Below are 21,731 nucleotides of genomic sequence, written 5' to 3'. Positions count from 1 at the left end.
GAGCCCCAGGTAGAGAACTGCCTAACAGGCATCAGGATGGGCACTGAAATGACTCTAATAATGGGGTCCCCGTGTGGCCCAGACAGGCCAGTCAGTTAGCAGGGCCAGGATGGGGAGTAATAAGTGTTTGATGTCTACAGGGGAAGGAAGTGTGAAGGAGTACAGCCAACCCATGGCCACTCCAGTCAGGCAGGTGCAGCCAGCCAGGGTCTGAGGGGGGAAACTGTGGAACAAGACGTCAGATTAGTATTGATATGTGTCAAGCTGGAGGTTGCCAGGCTGTTTGTTTAAGAGTGTGTCTCACAGTGGCAGCAGCCATGCAGTAATTGATGTCTAGCTCAAAAAGACAAGCTAGAGGACAACCCGACGTGCTTGGCTCTCAGTGAACAGCACAAGCCTTGTGAGACAACCATTGTCAGTTTTATGTTGTGAGGAAGGAAGAAGCTACCGCACCATTCCCACCTATATTATCCGTGCATGTTTATGTCTTTGTGTAAAACTCCGGCGGCCGTTCCTCTCGTGGCGAAATTTGCTGGCCGTCTTTGATTTGATGAAAATTGCCACTGACAGGTAGCGAGGTGCCATTTTGCCCACTGATGCGTGAAGTCCATCATTGTCTGTGCAGTTGAGTTTAGTTAACACGGCACTTAGCGACTGACATTGCTTCGGAGCCAGAAAAACACTGTCATTGTCGTGTCATTTATCTTTGCTAACCAATTTCCAATGTGTTCCTCGCTGAATGCCCCCGCTGAACGCTTGTAGCTTTTTTTTTTTTTTTTACAGTGGGCATGTGCAGCTACATGGAGTTTCGGTGCCCTCTAAGTGTGAACTGTATTTCAGACGCTCAACACATTTTAAGCCCTGATATCAGAAGGAAGAGGTTGCCAGGCACCTTCCACTGATAACGCCACTGCTGTCCTCTCTAGTATGGCTATCTGGTAACAAGCTACTTCCCTTTGAACAGTTTTATGTGGTTGTAATTGACCTGACAATGGGGTTCATTATGCAGTCCCTTTCATGCTGTTTTGCCTGATAATTATTATTTAATGTGTTCGGATGGAGAGCATCATTAATTCATCCCTTCCTCCAATGTCAAAGAGATGAACAGTGAAGTTATCACTCTCTGGTGATTAATATTGTGCTCTTTTGTTATTGAATCCTGTCCCAGTGATTAAACCTTCATTGAGTCACTCACCAAGCCGCGCTTATTAACGACACCATTACCGAACGCAGCCAAACCTCTAATTGCGATTTTCACTTTTTTCCTTTCTATTTTTCGGTCAGAGGTTCGGGCCACTTATCTGTGCTTTTCTTTTAATTAGAAATCCTGGGTGTAATGAAGAACACAATCGATCAGTGTCAGTGGCGTGCAGGCGTGCGGTGATTTGTGATCCACATGTTGATGGTGAAAAAGAGCGCTTATGATTACTGGCGTCATTAGTGGTTTCATGTGCCCTCAATAACTCCAGCAGTAAATAAGCGGCTTGTCATTGTTGTGCTTACAGGACGTTTTTTGTTTTATTCATATGCAAGTTGTGCGTTGTCATTGAGTTTGTTGGATGATGCCCTGAGAGAGACGCTCCAAGGGGACTCGGGACTTTGTAAACTGGCTGAGTCCTCTGCTTTAAACCCCCTCTCCTCTTATCTCCAGACACCAGAGCTACTGTAACCGGTGTTCTCTACGAGCTCTATGCGGAATAAATGTCACTGAAATTAATTTCACCCTTTTTTTTTTTCATTAGGCCCCCCACAACGGTAATCTGTTTTCAGTCAAAATTTATGTGCCCCAGAATTCAATTTCCTTCTCATCCTCATAAGCTGAAAGTACAGAGACTGATAGGCATTTATCTGGTTATAACTGTAATTCACCCATCAATGAATAATGCCATCCTCAATTTAAAGTGTTTGATTATGGCCATTTAGTGAACTGACAGTGACGGAGTGTCAATATTCATTCGTTAACCAATGCTGCCGATTTGCCCAAAACGGAACCGATACCAACAGAATGAACTGCGTTTCTCTTTATTTACGACTATGTCTCATCACATATATTAATTCAATGTATTTGTTTATTTTGTCAGTAATGACCACAATCTCCTACAGCCCTCGGTTCCTGAAGCACATGGAAACATACAGAATGTGTTATTGTTGCACTTTAAGGAGAATCATGTGGCAAAATCAACCTGGTATTGATCAGGGCCGGTTGAGCCATGACCCAGCAACCTTCCCCTGACAGCCCATCGGCCTGTGGCAATAGCAAATCTTTCAACTCTCCATCTCCCACACACACACACACACAAACACGTACACTTTCCCACTATTATTTTATTCTTTGTTGGCCGTCTGTATGTGCATTGTTTTTATCTGAGTCATGCACACAGTTCCTAAATCTCCCTGGTCTCTGTTTTGGACTCCTCCACCCCAATAAACAAACACCTAATGAAAATGGAAAGCAAAAAAAAAGTACCACACAGCGTATTTAATCTCAAGAATGAAAGTTTGTGTGTGTGTGTGTGTGAGGGAGAGAGAGAAACATGATGTTTGAATGGGTGACAGACCAACCACTGACTGACTGACAGGAAGTATACAACATGTCAGGCTGCCTGGTGAGAAGTGTTTGGAAAGTCTTGACGTCAGAGACTCATCAAATGTCAACAGAGAAAGTAACGGTTATGCTGTCTTCCTCCAGTCTGATGGACAGGCATGTCATTATGGAGGCTTGTTAAACTGAGATTATAATCAGTTCAGCAATTGATATCTAATCGTGGGTATACATTTCTTTACATGGCTGCAAAATGGCACCATTAAATGTATATAAGAGTGTTTTTTTAGTCTTTATTTAAAGCTGCTGAATGTTTTACCACCATGCCTGCCTTTTACTGCACTATCGGCTTGTTAGAATACTCCTTATGTCGTAGGCTGTATAATCCTCCCCTGCCCTCCTGCCCTCCTTCCATCCCTCCCTCTCGCTGCCTTCTCCCCAGCCTCTGCCTGGGTGAAAAATGGGCCACATTTTCCCAATAGCCTGTGTGGATGTGGAGAGTATAAATGGCTAATGAATTACAGATGAACATTGACGCAAATTAATCTTCCTGATGTCCCAGGGTTATATGGCAGCTATTTAAAAGTTTAATCAATACGCTGAAGTTGAGAACATGCAGGCACTGCAGTTGTCTGGCCGCAGTAAACAGCCAGGAGGGGAATGGGGGAGGCCTGAGTCCCGGGGCATGCATCATAATGACAGGTATTTATGTTTAATGGACTAAATATTTTTTATTGGTTGACGGCAAATGTCACTTTAATTCTCAAAGTTACACACAGGAGTTTTGTTTGAGACGGAGAGATGGAGGACACCTGAGCCATTAACTAATTGACAGGAGAGTGTATTAGTAAAGATGGTGTATGGACAGATTTAGTTTCAACACACACACACACACACACACACACACACACACACACAGATATTGCAGCCCTTGTTTGTTTATATTGGTTACATTATACAGTATATTTAGTTTGTACTTACAGTTTTTATGCCTCAGCTGTCGCAAGAGGCATCATGTGTTCGGCTCGTCTGTTCATCCCAGTTATGTGACCGCAATATCTCAGGAACGCCACGTGAGAATCTCTTGAAATTGAGCAAAAACCTTCACTTTGACTCAAGGATGAACTGATTAGATTTTGAAGGTCAAAGAACACACAAACTAAAAAGTCCTTTTTTTATATGAGCCACAGATATGGCTGAAAACTGCAACTTGATTGGTTTGCGGGGGTCTCACTGTAAAATGATAATTCACTTTCTTCAAAACATGACTCTAAATTGACACAATACTGCCAACTGTGTCATTGTGTAGTTGTTCATTTAAAATTTGGAAATACCAGTTTGATAAATGTGTTGTTGATAGAGAGGTACAGTTGTTGCTTTGTCTCGCCTGGAGTGACCACTGTAATCTTTCCTATCAATGTTTACTCGTGCAAAACAGTGTGATTTTCTCAGCTTGCTGTGATTTACACTGAAATACACAACAACAACCAAAACAGTCGGTGGCTCTTCGACTGCTGGTCCCAGATCAGGAAATTGTAAACTGAGGTTTTTCTTTTTTACAAAGACAGCATTTGGGTAGTGCTGAATGTTGTTGATTTGACTGCTGGGAAACAAAGTTGTTTTGCCATTTTTACAGTGTATTGCTGTGTCTCTGTTGTGTATTTTGCTGTAGAGAAGCAGCTGGGTGTTGTGTAGAAATGCACATCTGGAGCAAATGTGTCCTGCATGAAAAACAGCCTCCCAGTCCTTTCCTGCTGCGTCGTTCAGCCAGATTCAGGCCAGTTTTAGTTATAATATTGATTTTATTCTGCATTTAATTGATATTGATGTTGACTCTGTTAAATCAAACAAAGAGGAAATCCAAGAGATTTAGACTTTGATGTCATGGTCCTTGAGTTGCTTGGCACCATCGCTGTTTAACTCTTCGTCTTTCAAAACATTTTAAGAAAAATATACAAATTCGAAAATGCTAATACACTGACACACATACCCAGCATACCAATGCTAAGTGCAACAGTGCCATTTCTCTCCGTGCCACTGTGTGCCAGCCCGCCTCTCAGTGGGCTTATTCGCAGTCCACTGGCTGTTGGTTTATGGGACGCAGGGGGGTTATCTATCTGCAGGCTTCCCTATAGAGAGGAGGTGGCGACTCCATCTCATGACGTTGGGCTGAGCTGATAAAAGGACAGCCGGAGATGGATCGTGTCCACAATAATAGCCCTGGCTCACAGCAGCCTATGCCCCGAGCTCATAAGTCACCCTCACACCAACTCTTATGGATGTCTGCCCCGCGACTCCCTCCGACCCCACCCCTCCCCACCTGCCAGTGTTATTTCAGCGCTCGCAGATAATACCGAAACTGTAATTGTCTTGTTAATTGGCTTTTTCTCATTTTCAGTTTTTCCCTAATGGATGGCAGCAGTGATGGAATTGTTGGCTAAATGGCTAAAGTAAAGGGTGGGAAAGAAAAAAAGCAGGCGAGGCAAAAAAAGACATAAACCACAGCAAACAAGAGGAATCAGAGGGTGAAGGAGACGAATCAAAGAGAGCAAATAAAAGAGTAAAGAATGTGGAGGTGGAGAAGAACAGAGTGGAAACCGTTTGAGACGAGAGGGGAGGATAGATGCGAAAAGGAGACAGGACGAGAAACTAGGAGTGGAGGGAGTGGATTCATGCCAAGAATAGATAACCTTGATGTTAAAAGCTACATCCGTCGGATGTGTCTCTCTGTGACATATTGATGGCCCTTGAAAAGAGTCAAGCTGATTGTATGCAGGGAACAATCATTAAACCCACTCACTCCCTCTCTTTTCCCTGTGTGCTTGCACGTTACAATTGTGAGTGTGTGTGTGTGCGTGTGCACTGATTAAATGAGTTTCGCAACAAACTATGTGAGTTCACATGGCTGGTAATCTCTACACTCTGACAGAGGCCCCAGCTCTAGTGTTTGTGATTTTACAAATTAGCCAAAGAGCTGAACGCTTTCTGTTATTTCTAGTGCTGCAGGAAACTTTATAATGATGTGCTACTATATCCAATAGTAAATATTAGGAACTGCATTTCAACGTATTTCAATGTCCCTGCTCCACGCATGTCCACTGACAGAAAACAGTAGACCACTGTCATATTTTAGCGTTGACGTCCGAGAAAGTATAATTAAAAGTATTGTTACTACTATCACTTGCAAGGAGAAAATTCAGTTAATGTGGAAAAGTAGTATTAGTAGTAAAGTAGTGTTCATAATTTTGAAGATTGCAATAATCTGTAATTTAGCTCAGTTAGGTTCCATGTAGGGGCCTTCTGTGAATGTCTGTTTCACCTGGGGTCCCAAAAGTCACTTTAAATACGTTTGAGTCGTACAATTATCAAGATTCAAACCTTAAAATGTATTTTGTAACTTTTGTGAATCTCTGTTCATGTGTCATCTTGTGCAACAAGGCAATCAAGTATCAGTGATTACACCGGGTTTAGTGAGTAAACTAATGTATCCAGCTGCTTTCTACTCTCATTGATTTGACTTCTTATGGAAAAATTGTATTTTGAGGAAGAAATAATACTTTTTTGTTTTACCATATGTGTTGATTCGATATTGTAGCACTGCACATATGAGTACAGCTCACTCACAGTAAGCACAGTGGCAGAATGGCCCATCAAGCCCCTGCAGAGAGGGCACATGCTTCGGGTAACAAGCTCCGAAACGACCAGACTGTCTGATGATGAACTTCCACTGCCGCATTCACCAAGAGGACGATACAGGACTGTACAGCTCTGTTAATAAAGACAAGAGGGTTAGCTGCTCCCCTTAAAAACAACAAGGTGCTGCGCAACAACTGCCGAACAAAGGCCTGATTGTTCCTCCACCAGGACATGATGGAAGCATTAGCCTCCACATCACTTTGTTAATCTGTCACTTTAATGGCTGAGCCCATTGTCCTCTCCACGCTGCATTTGTGCGCTGGAGATCAAAGTGTGTACTGGTTTGTGTGTGTGGTTGAGAGTTGTGGGCTTTGATTCCAGTGTGCTCATATATGGCTTTGGGATACACAGAGGATATTGCAGACTACTGGGTTTGGCACTGTACCACTTGTTATTAAGTGTCAGTTCATCAGGCGGAACCCCACCGGCGTGAGCTTGCCCTCGGAGCGTGTTATGTAAGAGTGAGTCTGGCTTACGGTTGCTCCCTCCTCCGTCTCCAGCCACCCCATCTTTCTGCGGGTTCCTCTCGTAATAAGAGCGAGCTCTCGCTGTGAAGGGGAGGCAGCAAAATGAAATGTGTTTATGCATGAAACACGCTGCTTAATGTAGTTGTGAAATGTGGCCAGAGCTGGAGCCAGGTTGCACGGGAAATTAAGAGACACATTCAAACACTCCTTCACCCCCTGGGAAACAGACCTTGTCCCCGTTCGGTGTTCTACTACTCCTCTTAATTTACTCCTCCTCCTCTCCTGTGATCACAGATGTAGCTTTTTTTCTCCCGGACAGTCACAGGTCACACGTCGTCCAGGGGTTCGTGATTGGTGCTAGAGAATCACAGAATGTGTTCCCTCCAATCTTTCTCAGTCCCCACAGGCTAGTGACGAGATCAGCCGAGTGTAAAGGCTCGGGGGTCCTTTAGCTTCAGCTCCCTCATCTGTGAAGGTTATCTCTGAAAGGCTTTGGTTGCAACCGACAAATATATCCCCTCAAGGTAATGTCTTATAGGAGCCTTGGTTCTGGTATCTCAATGGGTAATCTCTTTAAGGGCCCCACTCCTGGAGAGAGTGAGTTTCTCGCCGGGTAAGCTGTGAATATGTGAAAGACCCCGGCACCCATGTGATCAGAGCACTGCGAGACACCCTGAGTCCTGTGGTGTCAAGCCCAGTCTCCAGCCGTGGCACCTATATCCCCGGGCAAATCACGGCAGCTGGAATTCATCCCTCCTCGCCCCAACCTCCCCGCTGTCAGAGAGGCACACAAACACACACTTATATGTACCCCTCACACACCGGGGGAGCAGGCAGGCATGGAGCTGGTCCCGGATTTTATCGGAGATGACAGCTCCTCACACTTCAGTGTTTGGATCACCTCAAGTAGCTGGGCTATGAGGGGAAATGAGCACTGCTCCACTACAAAGTCCAGATTTAGATTGACTGAGCTTGTCCTCGGGCCTGTGGGCTGCTGCTGCCGCTGCTGCTGTACTGCTCCTCCGCCTGACAGAACACCCACTACTGCTGCAAGGGACTGGTGTGTGTGTGTGTGTGTCTTTGTACTGTATATGTGTGCGTGTGCGAGTGTGTGTGTGGGTGCGTGTGACTTGGTAGAGCCTACTTTGAAGAGTCAGAGAGAGTGGGGTAAAGAGAGCGATGTGTCAGGTTTGGTTAGAATTGAGGGTGGCATCAGAATATGCTTGGCACTAATATGGCACCAGTATCTCTGTCCCCGTCTCTGCTTTCTGTCACTTAGTTGCCATTCTCTCCCCGCCCTTGACAATGTCTGTTTGGATTATGAGATTGGACTTAGCGCTCGGAGCGCCCCTCATCCCTCCGTGACACCCGCCTCTCCCATAAGTCTCTCCTCTCCTGGCCTGTCTCTGGCCTGCACCCCCCGCCCCTCCCTCCACTCTCCTCCTATAATGCACTTGATGCCTATTTAAAAAGCCTGGCGAAAGCTGTATCTGTTCTCCTGTCAGAGGATCATTGACAGCACTAATGCCACTTGTCCTTGCCTCATTTGGCGAGAGGTGACACCTAGCCACGACCCACCACATTCATCAAGTGGCAGCCGGAGCGCTGTGACATCAGAGCCGGAGCCGACCAGCCGCAGACTCTGGGCAGCCCTCTCTCCCTGTGCAGCACCACCTCTCATTACAAAATAAGAAAGCCACTGTCGGCCATCTTGAATGAGACGGCAAGCGGCTTATTTTTTCAGAATTGTCAAGAATTGATTTCAGCAGTTTATCTTGAAATGAAATCACAGAATATTATATTTTAGTTTTCCCTTTGAATGATTATGGCAATTAAAGATATGACTTCCAAGTATTCAATTGAAAACAGCGATATTGCATAACAGGTAATATCAAGTTCTCAACTCCAAAATTCATTAATAAGTGAGTTTTATTAGCCTTTTAAATCAAGGCACACATATACACATGGGCATATCCCACCCCTACCTGCTGATAGTTGAATGAGTGCCTGCTGTGATGTATGTGTGAGAGTGTGTGTCTGTGTGTGTGTGACAGAGTGAGTGCATGTGGGTGGCTGTGAGCTTGTTACTGTCAGGACTGTGCCCCGAGGCCACAGTGGTCTTTCTGTGGAACAAGATGTTCATCCTTCCCAGCAATACCTCTCAACCCCTACAAGGAGCAGACCCAGACCAGTCCTGCCATTTAAAGCTTCCCTGTGGAGATTCTTGCACTAAAGTAAACAAACAAGATTTTTGTTTACATTCAGCCTTTCGTGCTAAAACCTTATCGTCTGTGTCCTAAAGGTCTAATGAATACAGCGAATACTGTGTTTACTACCTCGTAAAATGTTACGCCTCGTTTTTTGACTCATTCTGTGTTTACATCCGTTCATGGTCGCCTTCTCCGACAGTCTGACTCGGGATGTGGCCGTTGTTAGAGACCCGGTCCGTACACACTTTCTACTGTATCCATAGATGCATTTTAGATGCATTTTAGGTCCTTTTCATGTGACACTTTGTGAGGGTCTTGTTCCACAGGTTGGAAACCACTCCTGCTCTTCTATAACTCAAACACAGCAATTATACCTGTGGACCTGGTTCCAATGTTTCTGACCAAGATATAATTGATAAGTGAATGCAACGTTATTTTCTTTCTGGCACTGGAATGTAGAGAGATACGGTATAAATGTAGTCATAAATTGTCAATTATAGCTTATTGATGCTATGTGCACATAAATAGGCTGCTAGCTATACTTTTGTCTGCGAAGGTTCATTTCTGCTGCCTTTACGCACAAAGTGACCGTCACTGTCTACCAACTTCCATGCGTCCTTTACGTTTGCGGGGTTGTTAAGCAATACATCCACTAGAGGGCAGTGCAGAGTTGAGAGTTTCTGATAACGACAAACATGTCAACTATGGAGTAGATTGCGACAATTAACCTCTCGAGAAAGAGGCCAAAGCAGCTGTTAACAACTCGCAAATCTCTCCTCAAGAAAATTCTGCCACATTTGTAATTTCTTCATTGTGCACTATGATTGTCTCGCTTGAACTACTGGCTACGATTTCTGGTGTTACTGCTCTGTTCTGTCTGTTTGTCCATAACAGCTTTCAGAAGACGTGTACAAACACATAAAGAATAAATGCAGAATACGTATTGCTGTAATATACGTATATATATATATATATACATACATATATACATTTTTGATTATAAATGTTTTGTCATTTATCTATAAAACTACGTGCTTAACCCACACTTCACACTTTCTCACATCTTCCTTTTAGGGGTATTCGCTAAGTGTCGCTACATCTACTACGGAAAGCACTCAGAAGGCAACAGATTCATCCGCAACGACCAACTCTGATGGAAAGAATCTGGTCGGACACAGAGAGGGACACGGACCACGACAGATGTCAGCAGAAGGAAAGATGATCAAACAAATCCTTTATTTATTAAATGCACTGCTAAAATGCGAGTCAGCTGTTTTCCCGCTGGAGAATAATTTAAACCGTAGCAAAATATGTTGTTGTGGTTATGCAAGGTGAATGTTTTTTTTAAGATCTTAAGATCGTACCCCAGCACTTCGGCCTCCTCTGAGCTCGGTCTTCTTCCAGCTCAGAGTCGGACATGACACTTCCACTGACATGATTGCCTCTAAGCATCAGCAACTGCACAACTACAGACACACACATGCAAAGGACAGTCTCTCTCTCTCTCTCTCTCTCTCTCTCTCTCTCTCTCTCTCTCTCTCCCCCTCTCCCCCTCTCTCTCTCCCCCTCTCCATCTTACACACAGATCCGTTCAATTGCATCCTTTTCTTTGACAGCCATGATGGATCACCCATCCACTGCCGCCACTAATCAAGGGTGAAAGGGGTGACGGTCACACACCTGGGGCCTGACATAGACTCATCCCTCTGTCTCTCTCTCTCCCTTTCTCTCTCTCTCTCTATTTGTATCCTTTACTTACACACGCACGCACACACACACGCACACACACACACACACACACACACACACACACACACACACACACACACACACACACACACACACACACACACACACACACATTACTGCTGTTTGAAACATAGAGACATCAACAGAACAAGGTTTTGAGGCATGATCAGTCTGGTTTGTGTCAGAGTGCAGAGTACTTCTTATTTTATTTGAACGCATCTTATTGAATTTATTTCAGTTTAGAGGAGAAAGAGAAACTTGTTTTTTAAAAAAATGAGATATACATTTGATATTCAGGCAAGGATTTTGTTAGTTTTCTGTTATTATGAACTGTTTTTCAGGAAGAGATGTGTCGATGCAGCTTTAAAAGTCAAAACATTCCAATATTAGCTTTAATGAAGTGTGCATTCCAGGTTTATGTTATTGTGCACTGTGTGTCTTCAGCCAGTTTACTGCTTTCTATTGTGATGACTTATAAATCTTCAGAAAATTGCATTTGACACAATATTAAACACAAAGTTAGAACCAAATTTGTTCAATGTTTACGTTTTATAGTACTTTTAAGATGATTACACAAATTAATAAAGAATTGTAACAACAGCAGAAGGTAAAGTGCCATTTTTTAATATCTGATTTTATAGTTCTGCAGGCAACCGTCCAATCTGAGAATCGGAGATGAATGAATGATGTAATGGATGTAATGTAAAACTGTACAAGCGGGCTTCAAGTATTAAAAGAGGTTAACTTATCATGTGTCTCCTGTCGTCTGCCACCACAACACGCTGATTGTGAATGATCAAGTATTTCACATTAATATTTTTTTCCCTGCACAAAACGTTTAGAGCCAATCAATATTTTAATAGCTCCGTGTTACTCATCGTTATGAGAGTGTGAGAAAACCGTCCCTGATCGACAAATCTCAAGTCAGATCATGTTATGTCAGCTTTTACATTATCTCCTCCCTAAATAAACCTTGGTGATGAAGTAGAGATGAGAGAATTGCTGTATTTGGGTTTTGAGAGATGATGAGCTTCAGTCAAGTGCGTCAATCATCCGCACGCAGATGAAGCAAAGGTCAGGGATAGCCTCATGCCATGTTTGTTCACTGTGTCTGTCTCCGTTTATTTCTTATTTCTATTAGCTTGAACATTGGCGGTACTTTACAGGACTCATGTGCACGTGAGAGTATGCGTGCTTGCTCCCATGTGCTCATACATCACTTCCTACAGGACTGTGTGACCATATTCCAGCTGACATGCCGTTCAGGAGCCTGGTCACTAGTGCCGGCGTTTCAAAATGACAAGGTTTATTTGTCTGTGTTTTGATATGCTCAGAGGAAACTGGGGCTGACAGCCGGAGGAGGCAGGAAGAGAGGAACCACAACAAGTCCCCCTCCCTCCTCCTCCCCCCACACGACACAAAATGTCATCCTTCCCCTGGCTGCGGCGCTCGCTCAGCCATCCTGCTGAAAAGAGCAGACATTTAAAACTTTGTGACATGTGTCACAGGCACTGCCATTGAGCCAGTGCCACTGACGGAGCTGGAATTGACAGGCTCCGAGCCACCGGAGCTGGCTGGGGGACACACCGAGTTTGGTGTGTGTCACTTCCCATCCTCGTCAGGGGCGCATCCGAGCTGCCGCGCCAACACAAACTGCATTATGGGATGGGCGTGGAGTGCCAGAGCGGGTTGACATGTGCTTGACATGCACCTTTGTGCATGTGAGGGGATGAATAGGACGCCTGGCACAGCGGACAGTGGATTAATTAAGGTATGATCCACAGATCTACCTGTAGGCACTGCCCTCCTTGACCCTCGTCTCTGTCACTACTGCTGCTCCTTGGGAACTTCCTGGCTGAACAAATGGCACGCCACTTCATCAGTGCAGATCAGTGACATTCTGCTATAGTAACCCTGCAGGCTCTTCTGCTGGCCGCCATGTGTGTGTCTGTGTGTGTGCACTCGAAGACAGTATAACTCTGAACCTCTGTATTGTCAGTGTCTAAGCTTGTTTGAACCACAGCTGGATCTCTGCACAGGGTCTGTAAATCATTTTTGCCATTTCACATTGGAAAAGTGACAAAACTCTGAAGACGTTATTGTTCAATTGGACGGGAATGTCACACAATGCAATGCCTACACGGAATCTGACATCTTGTATACTAACTGTAGAAAATATATAGAAATATAAATACGCGTTGCATACTGTATTTCGTACTGTAACACTGACACGATGATGTCAGACTGCGGGAATGTTAAAAAGCATCTACATAATCTCTGGGCTCTATATTGTGGCAAAGCACAATTCACCAGTTGTGTGTGACTCACTGTCAGAAGAGCGAAGGACCAATCACCCCGTCACTACCCATCAGCCCTCAGCCCACGATGACTGATTGGCACGAGCTAATGCAAATTTACAAGAAGGCAGAGGGAGGGGAAAAAGGGACTTGTCTTTATGAGTGACAAGTGGCCACTGATAGCAGAGCAGCAAACAGGACGGGGTGAGATTCAGATTTGACTCCCCCCCTGGCTCTTGAAAACTCTCCCTCCCTCCCCCTTTCTTTCTCTCCCTCCCTCCTGCACCTGAAGACATTTGGCTGCACGAGGCTTTCTCACTGGATGCAGAGAAGCCAAAGGGGGGTGGGGGGTGGGGAGGGGAGAGTGGCCCTTATTTCCGGGCGCTGGTCGTAGATGAGTAACATTCGTCATTCAGGGTTGTGCTGTAGTAATTAGCTTGTCAGTGGGCACCAGGCTGAGCTGGCTCTTTCCGCTAAGAAAGATGGACAGACTGACACGGGAGCTGACAGCCAGTCGATAATGTGGCAATTAATGTCATAAATAATTCCACTGCCAATTATATCAAAATGGACTCTGTTCTCTTTAAAGGGTCTGGTTCTGCCTTATCATTTCTTCTGATAAGAGGAACAACCGTCCTCAACCCCCACCTCCCTATAATTATGGGGCTTTTTATATGGAAATACAACACGGCCCCACTCTCTCCACATGTTAAGGAGTGCAAAGCAGAAGGGGGGGTGGGAGAGACGTGGACGATAAACGCAACATGCTAATTAATCTGCGTTCTGTGCCCTTTACCTCAAGTATTTCAACGGGTCATACATCGAGGCCGCGAGGAATTTCAAATGTCACGGCGTGTACGGACGAAAGGAAAACTTGATTTGAAAACGCAGACAATTATGTGAGAGCGATCGATGGGAGATGATATTCTAAAGGTTGCGAAAGCTTAACCAACAGTGAGAATATTGATCCCGACGCCCCATCACTTGGTGGGAAAAATTATGTCCATTCTCTTGTCTTCAAGATGCAGGTCAATCAATCGCGGCAGGTGAGGAGAGACGCTGGAAATCGTCGAGGGTTCACTGAATAGCAAATGGGCTCCATATCGGAGCGGAGATAAAGAGGGAAAAGTGTGAATTTGCTTTGAAATGCTTATCATCCGCCGCCTCTGCCTGTCTTCATGGGCTCATTTGTCTCGACAAGTGACTCGGTCACTGTGAACGCTCCCCATCAGCCTGACACTGCTCTCTTCCTGTGAAATGTATGAGCAAATAAAGTGAGCTCAGCACATGTAAAGCCCTCCTAATGCATTGTAAAACAGCCTTAAACACATCAGATGCATCTTCGGGGACGGCAAGGTCGCTCCGTCGGTAATATATGGTCTCTGCCGAGAAGTCCCAAGGTCACGTCAGATTCACCCACATAATGCACGATTTCCCGTTACTCTCTGACTCCAATCATGCCTTGCAAGCCTTGAGATGAAAATTTTACTAAGTAAATCAGCCACCTCGCTGGCATTTCTATTACCCCTCTGTGTGCACTGACAGAGAAGATGAATAACGCTAAATAATAACACGTGGTAACAAATCAAATTTACTACTCGCAGAGGGGAAAAGCTGCAGCGGATGTAGAGCCATTGTGGGTTTTGTTATTCTTTCATCTCGCCTGTGCACATTTTACTTTATTTTCCTGTTTTGTTTGTTGTGTGTGCGTGCGTATGAATGTATTCTTTGTACTTTATGGAGATGAGTGTGTCACTCCTCCACTTGTCACTGTCCTCTTGTTAGATTGTGTGCGTAATTATTGTGTCATTTATTGCAGGAGAACTGCTTGCTTTGAATAAAGCAGTTAAATGACCCTGTTAGCATAATTAATTTAACCATCCTGAGGGGCTGCAAAGTCGCAGTCTCATGAATATTAATTATTGTCAGTGTCACTGCTAAATATTGTACGACAACAATGCAACACGTTCTTGTTTGTTTTTTTTGTTTTGAAGTAAAATGTTGTTTGATGCAATTTTGGAGTGAAATTTGGCCTCTTTGTTCCTAATTCACAATCACTCCCTCTTCTTGTTTCTTTAATAACGCATTTACATTGAAGAAGCATGTTAAAAAAACACAAATCTCCATTGGCCGCATGTTATCGGATGAATATTAAAAGTGACACTTTCTCTTTTATTGCTTGGCTACATCATTAAAACACCAAGCACATTCATTTGGCAGAGAACATACAGTAATTATACAGAACGCTATGGCAGAGGGCATGTAATGTTTGCATGTTAATGTTCACACCCCAAGGCCCTGCCGCCAAACTTCATCCGACGCACAGCATCAGCCATTGATTTCACATGCTTGACTCGAACAATCAAACATTTCAAAGGAAATTCCTGGAAATACTGGCATTTACTACATTTCCTTACACTAGCAGGTCCCGAGGGTGGAGATGCTGGTGTGTGTGTGTGTGTGTGTGTGTGTGTGTGTGTGTGTGTGTGTGTGTGTGTGTGTGTGTGTGTGTGTGTGTGTGTGTGTGTGTTTATCAGACAACTGGACACGAACAAGAACCAGGAAAAGAAAAAAGGCCTCAGGAGAGACGGATGATTTTTCTCACTTGGGCAATTCTGTATCACTCCATTGAGGCACGAGAGAATCCTTGAGCAGCAGTGTATTGTACATTGAGCCAAGTGATGTGCACCTCCAGTACCAGGGAGCTGACACTTTGCGCGACTGGCTGCTGTGGTATATGTGACTGTCATCCCGAATCACCAAGGGGAAGCTGTGTGTGGATGCAGAAATTACACTCCCCCATTTCGAAAGAGCAAGAAAATATTCCCCATGAATGACTGTAAACAATATTCATACATTTCATATGAATACACACGTTATGGGCCCCACATTCCCGTGACCTGAGGGAGGAGTGTGTCGCGGTGTGTGTCAGACTCGCTGGTATTTCCTGCGGCGCTCGGATCCTATCTCTGGGGTCCTCTGCAGGGCGGCCTCTCCAAGCTCGGCCTTGGACCGATGACAGTGACGCACAGAAGCAGTCGATTTGTACACGCGCCGAGTGACTAATGGTGAGGAAAAGGTGAGGGACACTGTTCTGCGGCCTTTCCTAAAGACATGGAGATCCGGCCCCCTTCCCCTGGGGTGTAGCTCAGCCCAAATGAAACCCTTGAATCATGAATACTGCTAACTGCACTATTCATGATTCAGGGAGGGCAGGAGCGGCTATTTACTGCAGCCAATCTTGCTTTTATGGAAGTAATATTGGTGGTCAGTGGAACGGAGCTCATGTTTTAAGCATGTTTTCTATTCTCTGTGGGTGACATTTAAAGGAGGCTTATTGACTCTCGTTTGTCTTCTGCCGTTGAGTACATTGGCTTGTCTTAATGTGGAAAATGCAAATCATTTTCACTGTTCAATGTTTGCATTGTGTAACTTTAAAGAAAAATACAGAATCAAACTATTTATTTGACAACCGTTTAGTAAAGAAGGCGACATGGGGAGCTAATAAAAATAAAGGCTCAAATTCAATATCTGTTATCTCGGCCAAGGAGGTTAAGTCTTCATCCGCATTTGTTGTTTTGTTTTGTCTGATATTTAGCAGCATTACACAAAAACTAATGGACAGATTACGATGAAACTTGGCTGAAGGATGCGATACGGTTCAGGGAGGATGCCATCAAATTCTGATGCAGATCTGAAATAGGAGGTGGATCCAGGAATTATTGGACAAATATTGGACAGATTTCCACCTCATGACGGTCCTAGAATGAAAAGTCCGGGATCGCCACTAATGTCACCAGGATTCATCCTCTGTGGACCAAGAGTGGCAAAGATTTACACAAGGTTTCTACTGCTGAGAAGTTACAGTTTCAACCTGCTCCAAAGTGCCAGAAAGACCGATGGACATTTCCATCCCCGGAGCCACCGCACCGCCCCAGTCGGAGAAAAAACAATACAGGAGTGAACTTCCTCAGAGGCTGGGAGGTAAAAAGTTAGTTGTTCTTGTGTGTGAACAATAGTTTCTGCTCTGAAAGTTAAGCCTCACTTCAGTCAAAGCAGAGATTTTCTCACAACAAACTATACAGATCATTCACCGTTTCAAATATGCATATGGTGATTAAATGCCAATAGCACAAAATATTGATCCGCTCACCAGAGTTAGAATGAATGTCCCTGAGCAAAAGGTTTATTGGTTGTTATGCTCCTTCTCCTCTATATGTGGGTAAAGTTCAGCCATGAACCTTCGCATTTGGGTATTAGCAATGTTTTTCTCTCTCTCCCTCTCTCTCTCTCAGACAGGCTGATTGGCCTAACCTTGTCTGTCTTTCCAAACATATTGATCAGCCTGTGAGAAGAAAGGGGCTGTGAGACCGAGAGCAGAGGCTGAACTTGAAGTAATTTGTTTCCTGCTAATAGCATCCCATTATTTCACAATAAGGGGGGAAAAAGTTTTACGCTGAATTTCCGAAGATGCTTAAATTTAGAGATGCTGAGGCCAAATTCTCTGCTTTTGACCAAGTAATTAGCTTTGCCAAAGAGGTGATGTTTTCACTGGCCTTTGTTTGTATGTTTGTTTTTTAGCAGGATTACCTAAAAACAATCGCATGGATTACAATACATTTTTGAGGAAGGATGCGGTATGGGTCAAGAATTAAGCCATTCAATTTTGGTGCAGATCCGAAACATGTGACAGCTCCAGGAATTAAAATTTAAAACTTTTCGGTTAAAAAGACTATTGGGCCTTGGCGGTCATATGCGGTAAATAATGAAATGAATATCCCTGTGTCATGAGTAACATCAGAACGATCACGAGCACCATCGTAACCCAAGCCACCCGAATTGAGAGCATCCTGATTTCACGATGAACCAGCAGCTATGACGACAGCCTCCCACGAATCGTGGAGTGTGTTTTTGTTTTGTCAGATCCAACGATCCAACCACCAGCGACGAGCTCACAGAGGAAGATTCACTGACTTTTCCAGAGGAGGACATTCAACACAAATTACAAATGGCAGCGGCAGGCAGAGAAAAAAAGAGAAAAGCCAACCTCTGCGCCTTTGTTGTTCTCCTTTAATTCTGTTAATCGCCCCCAGGTAAAGATTAGCTGCTCTTGCCAATTTAATTCAGCCTCAAATGATGCCGCTACAAGGTCACTTTTTCTTTTCTTCCTCTCCTCCTCTGTCTCTTCATTCACCCCTCCTCGCCTGCACCCCCCCCTTCTCCTCCTCTCCTCCATTTCTCTTTCCATGAGCAGGATTGAGTTGTCATGTAGTTCTAATAGGCAGCACAGGGAATCATTAGTCCACCTCGGCTCCCTGACTGATGGGTATTTCACTCCAATCATCTGAGTACTGTGCGTGTGTTTGCGTAGGTGTGTGTGTGTATGTGTGCAGAGCCAGAGAAAGAGCGGGAGCGCACCCCCCCACCCCCCACAAACCCCTCCACCCTCCAACACACACACATACACGCACACAGATCCTCTGCCACAGACATCACCAACCACCTCCCCCCCACCCGTCCGCCACTGCATTGTGCGCTCGCTGCTATTGACGGAGTGTCAGAGCTGAGGGGAGATGTCTTAATCAACTTGGACACACCGGGCATTGATTTGACAAGCTGCTGTAATGACCTTCTTGTTTTCGTAAAGGATCACTGTTTATCTGGGCCACAACTGATGCACCGAGCATGCCTCATCGTCATGGAAACTATTATCACGGCTGAATTGGGGGACAGGGCTCGGTCTTTGAATCTCTCTTTTTTCTTTTCCTTCCCCCCTCTGTCTCTGACACACACACACACACGTATCCATATCACATGTGAGGTGACGCATTGTGTGTATACGTGCTCCAACGCGATGTTAAACACTTCCAGCCCGAGTTGGCAGGGGTCAAAGGGAAATGCTCTAATTGGTGTCAACATCTTTCACATCAATGTTATGGAAATCATTACAGACCGAATGGATTGACTGAGAAGACTCAATAATCCCAAGACAGCGGTTTCATTTACTTGCCTCCCAGCTCTTTGGGAAAATTATTTTAAACGCTGCAGCTCATCGATTTGCTAAATGACCCATAATGTCATCTAAAATGGTTTGTTTTCGATTGAAGGAAAAAGAAAAATCAATGTATTAATTTAAAAAAAAAAGATAAGAATGATCATTTTCGGGCTTCGAGGAAAATGTTTTTGAACTCTCCGATTTTCCTCAGGTTTAGCTAAATAGTGACATGGATTTTTTTTTTTTGTGTGTGTGTGAATGATGATCCTCTATCAGCCAGCGCATGCTTTAAAGATGAAGGGAGCGATTGTCTTTGTTTGTGTGTTCAGGCACTGGCACATAAACAGTGTGGTGCTCCATCACCTGGTTCATGGCCACAGGCGCGCCCCGCTGCTTTAAGAAGAAGACACTCCGCTGAGTCGATTTGCAGGGATCTCAGGTTCAGGCTGCTGTCAGCTTCTGTCAGGGCAATCAGAAACACTCAGCCTCCCCTGAATAGCCCACACAGCAGACGCTTAATATTATTGGCATTCTGACACCCCTCTCGCCGCGGCCAAGTGTGTAAAATTGCTAATAAGGGACATGATGGGGGCCACTGCATGTCGTCGTGAGAATGGAAAAAGCCTCGCTCTTGTTGACAATTATCCAAATAACAGGATGAGGCGTCTGAGGACAGGTGATTCAAGTCCTCGGCAGAATGGCGGAGAGGTTTGTTTTGGCAGGGAGGAAGTGGGGAGAAGTCGCGAGGGGTCACATGGTAAACACCGTCCCTGTGTTTTATCCATCTGTACAAAAAGGGTTTTTGCAGAGATCCGTGTATGGGCTGTTTGGAAAAATTGCTAAAGACACTGCCCCACGGAGGAGGCACTTTAACACTCGGTGGCTATTCTGCATTATGTATGACAGTCATCACAGCTCCACTAAAACAGGTAAAGGTTGTTGACGTGTCAGCTTTAACTGCGGCGGAGAACAAACTGCTTGTTTACCCAAACCCACCGTTATTAGTTATTTCTATTCCTCCCCCTGAAAGTCTCAATGTGACACCGTGATAAGGCAAACAGTATTCCCCCGCTTGCATAGGGCAGGTAAGTCATTATTTTTAAAGGCATAGTATCTCCAAGTCACAGAAGGACACGTTGATAGCAGAATAAAGTACACAATCGTAAACGTTTATGCCCGTATTTCTCACTGTATGATTACGTTTTTATGGTTCATATTCTGATACGGCTTGTTTTCCCTGCCAGCGCCAGAGCAATGAGACAGGCCCAGAGGTGGCATTTCTCCTCTGCTTTATGGGGGGAGCGATGCCTAAAGGAGAGTCCTGCTCGGTTTCATTCGGTAAACACACTGCCAGGCTAAATGGCTGATCAATCAATTTCAGTGGGATCGATCTGCATCAGTTCTGCCTGCATGCACACACCCGGAGCCACTTTATTGTAAATCAATCATTTTGAAAACATCTCACAGAGGGGCCCCGTGCTCACTAACAAGCCATCAATTCCGGCTGCCTGTGTAGCGCCCTTATCAGGCCACAAATCAACAGCCACACGAACATCTGCTCCATTTCCATCGCTTCTACCACCCCCCCGTCCCCGCCTCACTCCGTCTCTTACCCCTCGCCCGGTCCCCGCCGCTTGTCGTGTTTTGATGGTGTGTGTCTGGCGAGGAGGAGCTGCGAATCTTCACCACACCACTTAAGATAACCCAAGGGTAATAGTGTTTGCACATTTGAGAGAGAAATGAGGACAAATGCCAGGGTGGGTCATACGTTCTCCTTCTGACCGGCTTGTTTGACGCCGGAGTGTGAAATTGCACACTTCAGCTGAGGAGCATGGAGGAGAAGGAGGAGGAGGAGGAGACTTATGAGATGTCCACTGATTTCTTGCCGTGAGCGAGGAGTGGGTCGTTGTCTGAGGAGTCGTCCTGCCTCATCATAACACCTCAGAATTGGTGCCGCCCGTGATGGTTGAAGGATTCTCAGGAGACAGCTCAGTACCCTTGACACGGGCGACACAGTGTTTAGTGCAGCTCTGTCTAGAAGCAGATTATTTCAGTTGGGAAATTGCCGCGTTACACAAAGGTTAACAAACCTCTGACTTTGTTTAATGACATGCTCATCGCCGACCCAGACTTTACTCTGACACGTCAAAGCTCCAACAAGCGGATTTACTTTCTCGATATATATAATTTGCCCCCGGAATAACTCTATCTGCAAACCCGATCCACATTGAGAAGCTACACATCCCGATGTGACGCACAAACTCTCACCGCTCTGACATGACAAGCACAGCGAGATACCTGGCATGATGTCCTTTGCTCATCCGCTGTCACCGTCTGCGTCTGAGATATACGAGGCAATGTGGACAGAATGTGATTCGGATGCTATTCCCACCCATCACTGGGGATCCCCGTTGATTGACAGTCTGACAGGTGAAAGTGATGGAGCAGCTAATAGCGTGTCAGTAAACGTAAATCAAGACTAATGCCGGGCTCAATGGATAAGCGGATTGGCGGCACGACATGGACAGCGGGGTCACCGGCCCCTCTGCAGGGTGGGGATTGGTAAAATACAATATACATTCAGCTGAGACTTCCCCCTGGTGATAGTCAAGGTCAGACACTGGGTCTAATACAATTTTACAGCACCTGTCTGTTCTATATACACTGTGAAGTGGTGATGTGTCTCGGGAACGCACAGGTTTTTATCTTGATGCTTGGTGCGGCTGTATTTCAAAAGTAATACGGGCCTGTGGTCAGTGGCCCATTTTACACAGA

At 45.0% G+C, this 21,731-nt stretch overlaps 1 protein-coding gene across 1 annotated transcript in view; it reads left to right on the top strand.

The window, feature by feature from the left end:
• lrmda (leucine rich melanocyte differentiation associated) overlaps positions 1–11,413 on the top strand; it is a 201,039-nt gene extending 189,626 nt beyond the window's left edge. The window contains exon 7 of the mRNA XM_035172075.2: positions 9,990–11,413. Within this exon, the coding sequence (XP_035027966.1) occupies positions 9,990–10,069 (80 nt within the window). The 3' untranslated portion in view covers positions 10,070–11,413. The remainder of the gene's footprint in view (positions 1–9,989) is intronic.
• The last annotated feature ends 10,318 nt before the right edge of the window (positions 11,414–21,731 follow it).

Source organism: Hippoglossus stenolepis, chromosome 12, assembly GCF_022539355.2.
Source record: "Hippoglossus stenolepis isolate QCI-W04-F060 chromosome 12, HSTE1.2, whole genome shotgun sequence".
Taxonomy (NCBI): domain Eukaryota; kingdom Metazoa; phylum Chordata; class Actinopteri; order Pleuronectiformes; family Pleuronectidae; genus Hippoglossus; species Hippoglossus stenolepis.
This window is presented reverse-complemented; position numbering and strand designations above follow the sequence as displayed.